Source organism: Cynara cardunculus (genome assembly GCF_001531365.2).
Source record: "Cynara cardunculus var. scolymus isolate 2C chromosome LG 17, CcrdV1, whole genome shotgun sequence".
NCBI classification, from domain to species: Eukaryota; Viridiplantae; Streptophyta; class Magnoliopsida; order Asterales; family Asteraceae; genus Cynara; species Cynara cardunculus.
In genome coordinates this window covers 1869143-1878039 of record NC_037544.1, presented here as the reverse complement: position 1 = coordinate 1878039, position 8897 = coordinate 1869143, and the positions used below count along the sequence as shown (strand labels likewise).

The window sequence follows — 8897 nt, the reverse complement described above, 5'->3', positions numbered from 1 at the left end:
TAACATAAAAAACCAAATGAATCTTATAGATCATGAATCATGGGTACATAGGAAAGTGATAGAATGATACAATAAGCCAAAGGCCAATTATTGGTCTGAATGCAGACAGACTATCAATGAATGAGAGAAGTGGATCAATAATCCATTCTTGAAATGGTTCAATTACATGAACAGAAAACAGAACAGCAGAAGGAGGAAGAATTACTAACATGGCATACAAGCTTCTAGCATAAAAGTCTTCTATGCATCTGCTTTTTCAAGCATCGTATCGTCCTGAAATGACCTTTCGTGTCTTAATGCTTCCTTACCAATAACATAGCTGCTGTTCGTTAAGAAACTCTTATACCATCGTGCAGAAAGCTTGGGAATCCGAGTTAGCTTTTGACGGTCAACATAGTGTAACCCGAACCTCAAATTGTAACCTTGCAGCCATTCGTAGCTATCCATCAATGACCACACGAAATATCCGCGCACATCTGCTCCCCCTCTATCGTTTAAAACAACAATTTTTCAAACAATCAGTAACGGTTTTGTTTCCTCCATTTGGTGTAGAGCAAAATGCATCAAAAAGCAAAGAAGTTTGCCTTAGTTCTTACTTAGTACAACACTTAGTTCTTATGTTTTACCCAGTTTGACCGTTGCTAATCTTGTAACATTTGATGACGTGGATGTCAAGTTTATCATCCATTTCGTCATAACCCTTTCGTAAACAGGAACCCACGTCATCAAATGTTACAAGATCGACAGATTACCTTGAAACTTTGTCACATCGATTGAGAAAAGCATTCTTTGTTACACTAAAAAGGAAATAAACCAAACTTTGTTGCATTTTGTTGCATTCATTCTCATGTTAAGTCCAAGTATTGAAAGATTGTAGAATGAACCTGATAGATCTGGCTAAAGAAGCAAGGTATGCTGTGTGAAATTCAATTCGTTTGACGTCATTCACAAGCTCATCGATTCGTTCCTCCTGCATGACGGGTGAAGAATACCCTGCAACAGAATTATAAATACGGGGGCATGGTTTAACAACATATTCATAATTTGTTTGATCTGAAAATTGTGACACTTACCATTTTCAGTAATAATCATGGGTTTATTATTGTACCGAATCTTGATACAATTAACAATCTCCTCCATGCCTCTAGGAACAACATATAAGCCTTCTAACCCCGTCTGTTCGTGCATTGAAGATAAACGCCTTTATTATCAAATAAAAAGAAGAAACGTGTAGGGGGTATTTGGGATTGCTTATTTGAAGCAACTTATGCTTTTCTACAAAAGCACTTATCAACTTATTATAAGTCAGAAGGGTTTAACTTCTTTAAAAACTTCTTATTACCGGTTTGGCACCGGTATAAGTTGTTTATCCAAACACTCAAAAGTGCTTATTACCAGTACCACACCGAAATAAGTCAAGACGTTTTTATAAGCAATCCCAAACACCCCATCTTGGGTGAAAAGTTGAGCCAAAAAATGTAATTTCCTACAAGTTCACCGATTGGCACACCACTGCGCTCTCCAGTAGTGTCTAGAAAACCTTGGATTGCACGATCAGCAGTTGGAGAGCAACTAGAGTTGGTACAATCCTTGGTATATGTAGTCGTGTAATGGTTGATGCCAATAAAATCAATACTGTTCTTCACTAAATTTTTTTCGTCGACAGAGAAACTCGGTAATGCACTTCCAAGGTATTCTTGCATTTCTTCAGGATATTCTCCAAATATTAAGGGATCAAGTGACCTGTTTGAGGATAAGTAGTTGAAGGAAGATCATATATGTTAGAATATGTGAAACCCCAGTGGAAAACCCCCAAAAAAAATGAAAAACCGAGTATCCTGCCAACCATTGATCTAGACGGTATGCACTGTGTATGTAAGTAATTGAAGTTGTTTGTTGGTTTTTACGCACGTGTGCATGTTACACGTTCATGCATGCAAGACAAATTGTCTACAAATTAATTGTATGCACATGTGCATACTGTCCAGATAAACGGTTACCAGGGTGTTTCTCAGTTTTTCATTTTCTACGGTTTTTCCCTTAAACCTGACCCTATATATATAGGTTTTGAAGGTCTATGTCTAGGCAATGTAGGACTCCAACACGCACCCTTGAGGGGAGGGTAAACGGAGGCGAAAGAGTTTGTTGAGTCCCTAGGTGGTGCTAGACCCAGCTATGAACCATGATAGAATATAGGAAACTCCATTAAATTACCCTCCAAAAGAGCCCTAACAGAAAGAGGGAAGGTCCCAACATATATATATATATATATATATATATATATATAGGTTTTGATGGTCCGTGTCTAGCCGATGTAGGACTCTAATAATATCATATATAGTTTTCTCTCTGTTTTCTTTGTTTGCTAACTAAGTTATGAGACAGGCTACACATTCAAAAATCTTACCAGCCAATATTGAAAGCAAAGGCCCTTTTGGCAGCATTGCGATCAAGCTCACTCTCAGTTAATGGTTCGAACATGTCACAATGTAGAGCAAGACCAATCGATCCACCTTGTTTACTCTGCACAGAGAAATTCAAAGACTATGAACGGTATTTTTCTTAACCAATATGCAAAAGTACATTAGTCCAACAATGCCAATAGATTGGGGTTTGAAGATAGAGTTAAAAGTTAGTTGATTGCCTGAAACTTCCGACGGTATAGCTTCGCTGCCACGCCATGGGCCAGTAACATGTTGTGCATAGCAATGAGAGGCTCGACATCCGAATTTCCAGCAAGACAGTTGCCAAAAGGCTCTGAACAACGACTAGGGGGGAAAATCCCCGTTCCATAAGCATATTGTGTTACTAGGTTAGGTTCATTGATTGTGATCCAATACTTCACTCGGTCTCCAAACGACTTGAAACAAATTTCTGCCATATGTACAAAGTCGTCCCTGCCAGTACGATACATAATACGCCTGATAAGCTAACTAAAAAGCAGAGCAGGAGGAATTGATATCAGGGTCAAAATGGCATGGTGGACATACTTCATTTCAGCATTGAGCCAAGACCCATATCTCTCTTCAAGTTCATGAGGAAAATCGCCATGGTAAAGCGTCACAAATGGCTCGATTCCTGTATCATTTTAATCGACAGTCATGAATCAAGCTTTATTCCGCAGCAGAAAGAAGGTGCTGAGAATGAACGGAGCACACTCACTTCCCACAAAAAATTTATACCAGCTTTTGTGAATTCATGCATGAATCTTGAACTTGAAACTGGCGGTAAAATTATATTCAAATTTCAAAGATCAGATGTAGTATTTAACTTTCATCCCATCACACCTTTGAGAATCAGATTGTCTATTATCTTGTTATAGAACATGATGCCAGCAGGATTAACTTCACCAAACCTTCCTCCTGGTAATTGGAAGCACAAAAAGGTAAGCATAGTCCAAAAAGATATTGGAAACAAGAAAGGGATGGTATAGCATATAATACGTGGAAGAATTCTAGCCCATGAAATCGAAAATCTGTAAACTTTAAGACCAAGGGAATGCATCATCTCAATATCTTCCTGGATTAAAGAAACATAAGTAATAAATCAAGATTCAAATCCACAAACTGTTGTTTGATATAAGCAAATTAGATATATGAGCAGTAGTTGAACCAAAAAGTGGTGATAATGATCATCTGCAATATCTCCATTCTCTCCATTTTCTCCACAACCTAATAACAATGGCAGCGATAGATTAGTCATCAGTAGAATTCGAAAGCAGTTCGTCCTACAAACAGACAATTGATAATACTAACCTACAGAATGACAAAATACATCCCAGTTGCTGAGGGATTTACCATCTTCAAGATAGGCTCCTTCAACCTGCAAAATGCCATGAGGTAAGTGATATATATATATATATATGTGTGTGTGTGTGTGTGTGTGTGTGTGTGATAATGAGGAAGAAAGTGAAAGAAAAAGAGGGAGATGGACTTGGTATGCAGAACTGGCTGCTCCAAAGAGAAACCCGGGTGGAAAATCGGATATTTTGATATGGGGATCTTCTTTTTCGGGCAGTTTGACTACCCCACCATTGTTGGAGGCTTCAAGAAGAAGAGCAGAAGCAGAAATGAGAAAGAAGAAGAGATAAATGGTGGGTGATTTCAGTTTCATAATGGAACAAAGGAGGGAAACTTTATCTTATTCTTGGCTCGACAGAATTTTATTATGGGTTACTTTTTATCTGCTAAAAACAAACAATGATTCATAGACAGCACATTGTGCTTTGTTTACATTAAGTAGAAAAAAGACGTCCTACCAATAAAAGATGGTTACGGAAAATGGCGGCTCACCAATTAAGACCGTGTCATGGTCAAGTTAACCAAAGATATTTTCAACAAAAGATTCATCACGTGCTGCTATATGCAATTTTTAAGAGAAATTAATTAAAGTAGTTTGTGGTTTCATTTCACCTTTCCTCGTTCCTCTCCCAAAATCACAAAAATGTCTACCATCTCCATAGGTGACAATTCTGCAATTTACAGAAGGGTCAAAGTATAAAAAATAAAGTTTTTGAACCGATCCGTAAATGTAAGGACCAAATCTGTAAAATAGATATAGGTTGTCAGTTGAGACTAATTTATAAATTTTGTTCATGTACTTCAAAAAAAATTCTTTTTACACTTTGACCTTCCACAAATTCACAAATTGAGAGGGTGTCATTTGCGGACATACTAACATTTTTGAAATATTAGGCAGGAAAATGGCCAAGAGACAAAACCAACATGTAAAATGACTATTTTAATTAATCTGCCACTTATATAATGTTAAATACAACCATGAATTTCTTCCTCACACAACAAGATCAATAACTATTTTTTATATTCTCAGTGCATTAATTGACTTGATTTTGACATAAACTAGGATACAAATAGCATTTATGGATGACCAATTCAAGTCATGCATTTAAAAAAATAGGTCTTAATATTGACATCGATGTATCAAAAAAATTAATTTGGTAGGACGCACGGGGTGTATCATTTTCATCCTTCAATAAAATTGATGAACAACTTGTTTATTTGTATATGAACTGCATAAAAAAAATTCAAAAAGGACTTTTCTCTAAAATTATATAATTTTTAACATTCAAAAATAATAATACAGAAAGGGGCGAAGTGTAAAAACAATAAAGTCCAGGGGGGTAAGGCAGCAGGACCCTCAAACTTGAGGTACCTGTTTGCAAGAAAACCAAAAACCTTGATCTGGATATGGTGTTTACCTGCAACGTATAGCAGCCATACGAAACGATTAAGGCCACGATTTCGTGCCTCTTACACCAAATCCCTAGCATATAATTGTTCCATGCTTCCTAGATCCATTACTCCTCAAACCACTTCAACAAAAATCAATAGAGAAATCGAAGAAGATAGCTCTCGGTATACGATTTTCGGATTTTTCGATGATTCAAGGTAAGATACTCAACCATATCTTGTAAGTTTTATGTCTATGGCTTCGTCTGTATGTTTACTATCGAACCAGCAATAGCTATTCGAGCTCCGATTTGAACCAAATCGCTGTTACGATGTGCATTTTGATATAAATCCGTAACTTCAATCTAGATATTAGGGAGCTATGCTTAACGAAACCTCGTGATTCTTGAACCAAAATGTTGATGATAAGGTTACTTACGAAGTAATGCTAAAAAGAACGAACGAAAAACGACGATCAAATGAGCAATTTCAACCAAAAAAACGCGAAAACGGCGAGATTTCAAGCTGATGGGTTGTTTACTTTTCTAGGTGGAAAATGGGCCGGGTCATGGGATCCGGATTGCTTCTGATTCCATACATGATACAACTGTATAAAATAACAATTTATTTTCATAAAAATTTTATTATTATAAAATCATTTTATTTTTTTATTATATCAATGTAATTTCAAATTATTTTTTGATAAAACATTGTATTTTGAAAAATCTACCTATTTTATTAATTGATAACTTGTTATCATATTAACATACATAATTGTATATTAACTAATATATGTAAAAAAATATGTTTCTTTTTTAATAAATTACACTATTATAATCGTTTTGTCAATGCCTTCAAAATAAGTTCAGTATTAAATATTTTTGAATTTAAACATATTACTATACATCATAAATACTAGGAAATTATTTTAAAAAAATTATAGTGCTAAATCTATTTAGAATTTTATATTGTATATAAATAGAAATAAATAAAATTTATATTGTATACAAATATAAATAATTTTTTTATCAAAGTTATGTAATGAAAATAATAATCACAAAGGTTGTTTTTAATATATTTTAACCTTAAAAATATAATTAAATTTATAATATTTTTAATTAATTAATAAGATTAGCATATAAAATAGAAAACAAAGAGGTAAAAAGAATAATAGAAAAACATCAAAAAAAATGGGTTAAAATAATAAATATATGGGTTAAAATTAAAACCATGAAAAGGGTTGAAAATTAAATAAAATTGTACTATTTTTAGTTTTTTTTATATTTCAGTGTACAGGACAATACGGGGGTATGAAAAACTGATAGATGTTTATAGAAGAACAGATATAATTTTCTGTCCAAAGAAAAGTGTTTTAAGATACTCAACATCTTTTGTGGGTTATTATGTAGGTTGACGATTTGTGATCAACATATTGATTATACGTAATCTGATTTAATTAGATATATGATAATTGTAGCGTGTTGTTTTATATTAAGTTATTGACTTTATATTGTGTGAAGAGACGTGATGTTGATTGTATGAAAAATGTTTTGTTACATACATGTGGATATATTTGCAGATTTGGCATATATATATATATATATATATATATCCAGATGGAGGTTCAAATGAGAACCTTTGTAATTTACGAGGATACGAGAACAACCTCTAAGTCAAGAATTGTGTTTAGAATCACATTTTAAGAGAAGTTAAAATATTTTCTCAAACTTAAATAAACAGTAAAACAATTTCAAATTTTTTGAAGATGTGGAAGGGTAAAATTGGAAATTGATATCCTAAAATTTAAATAACACGATGTAGAGTATTCAGATCATCTGGGTAGTGATAATCATCATCATCGACCTTGGGTTATCATAAATAGCACAACGATAGCGTACATTCCTGTTCGAAGGCGAAACTGAAAACAAGGAAGAAACCGAGTTAGGGCAAGCGTATACTCTTGTTCGAAGGCGTTGAGGAAGAAGATCGTACAGTCTATTCTGAATGTATCGAGGAAGAAGATCAAAAGTATGTGTCTAATAACACAGCTTGATCACATATTATGACACTTCGATTAGGATTCGATAGATGTCTGTAATCAATTAGGGCTTCAATCTATTAGAGATTCGATGAGAGAATGTCTATCACAGACTTATCACAGTTAAGGGCGTGGTCGAGAAATTGAACAAGCAAAATATCACAGCTCAAAAGTTGATTATCACAGTGTAGTTAAAGGCAAAATCGGTTAATATATAATGTATGCAATTGCCAGATTGCTTTCTTATCACATGATTATCACAGTGTAGTTAGGACAAAATTGATTAATGTATAATGTAAAAAATGGCCAAAATACTTGCCTATCACATGATTATTACAACTCACTTATTCATTGATCTGTGCAGAAATATTTGGATGAGATCGATACTATCCAACTCAGTTGCTTGCTTATCTCGGTGTAAATTGATATCACGAGATCGACGTAGATAAAGAAAACGATGGGGATGGGGACTGAGTTTGACGTGATCAGTTCCAACATAAAATCATGTGATAATCACAATTAATTAAAATAATGTATAATTATATAAAAAATATCTAATTACATTACTACCCTCAGTGATATATTTTTATTTATTATAATTTAAAGAGTTAGTTAAAAAAAGTTAGAGGCCTGCAACTGTTCTCGCATTTTCGTAAATCACAGAGGTTCTCGTTTGAACTCTTCCCTATATTAAGGTTAGCTTAGGCGTATTTTGATTTAACTAGATATATGATAATTGTAACGTGTTGTTTTGTATTAAGTTATTGACTTTATATAATGTGAACACATGTGATGTTGATCGCATGAAAAGTGTTTCTTATATACATGTGGATATATTTGCAATTTTTTTTGGGGGGAGGGGGGTTAGGTTCACGTGAGATCAAAGGTTTTTCGTGAGACCCGTAAGACCAATTTATGTCCATTGATCAACTTTATAAGTTAATGATTTAATGGTCTAAATTTGTCATTCTAAAAAAATTAATTAAATATTTTGATTAGTTGTCAAAAATAGAATTACTATATTACCCTTTTAGCTTATTAAGAAATATCATTAAATATTTCAAACGAGTGGTGCACATTAAATCTTGCAGTTACTATAAACTAATCAGTTCACCTTTTAAATAATATTATTTACAAATAAGGACCATGTACCTCTATTGGTCAAACTTATCCTGAATGACTTGGATTTTGCATCTGAATGTATAATGTGAACATATCACACGCATTATCCACAAATAAGCACCATGTACCTCTATTGGTCAAACTTTTTGCATCTGGATATATATATATATATATATATATATATATATACATATAAAACAAAATATAAACCTTATAATAAAGATAAATATGTTAAAAAACCACAAACAAGAAAATGTAAATATTTTATTTGCGGCGATGAAAAACATTTAGCTAATAAATGTCCCAATAAAAATAAAAATATAGAACGAAGTAATCTTATAGAACAAATAGGAGAATATAATTTATATATATATATATGGTATATTTCTTTTACAACCTTGTGCATTTGTACAACCTTTGCAACTCAATTAATTGAGATATTTATAGAAATGATTGGAGTTCATTTATTATGATTTGAATATTTATGGAATATGAATACAGTTTATTAATTATGATTAATACTTTATATTAAGAAACAATTAATTGAT

At 33.2% G+C, this 8897-nt stretch overlaps 1 protein-coding gene and 1 long non-coding RNA gene across 4 annotated transcripts; one reads left to right on the top strand and one right to left on the bottom strand.

The window, feature by feature from the left end:
- On the bottom strand, positions 1 to 5412 carry LOC112500099 (beta-glucosidase 18-like). Of its 3 annotated transcripts, XM_025103394.1 has the most exons (13): positions 5219 to 5412; positions 3934 to 4043; positions 3756 to 3822; positions 3613 to 3671; positions 3444 to 3519; positions 3288 to 3362; positions 2991 to 3078; positions 2645 to 2897; positions 2408 to 2523; positions 1491 to 1743; positions 1074 to 1176; positions 885 to 993; positions 1 to 487 (listed from the first exon to the last, which is right to left on the bottom strand). In XM_025103394.1, the coding sequence occupies exons 5-13, from the start codon at positions 3505 to 3507 to the stop codon at positions 241 to 243; spliced, it is 1308 nt and encodes a 435-aa protein (XP_024959162.1). In that variant the 5' UTR covers positions 3508 to 3519; positions 3613 to 3671; positions 3756 to 3822; positions 3934 to 4043; positions 5219 to 5412; the 3' UTR covers positions 1 to 240. The 3 variants fall into 3 exon arrangements, with proteins under 3 accessions (XP_024959162.1, XP_024959160.1, XP_024959159.1); XM_025103392.1 differs by lacking the exon at positions 3934 to 4043 and having other exon boundaries at positions 5219 to 5302; XM_025103391.1 differs by lacking the exon at positions 5219 to 5412 and having other exon boundaries at positions 3934 to 4113.
- LOC112500100 lies at positions 5125 to 8012 on the top strand. Its single transcript, XR_003067319.1, has 2 exons — positions 5125 to 5408; positions 7592 to 8012. It is a non-coding gene; the product is annotated as an uncharacterized LOC112500100 (long non-coding RNA).
- The last annotated feature ends 885 nt before the right edge of the window (positions 8013 to 8897 follow it).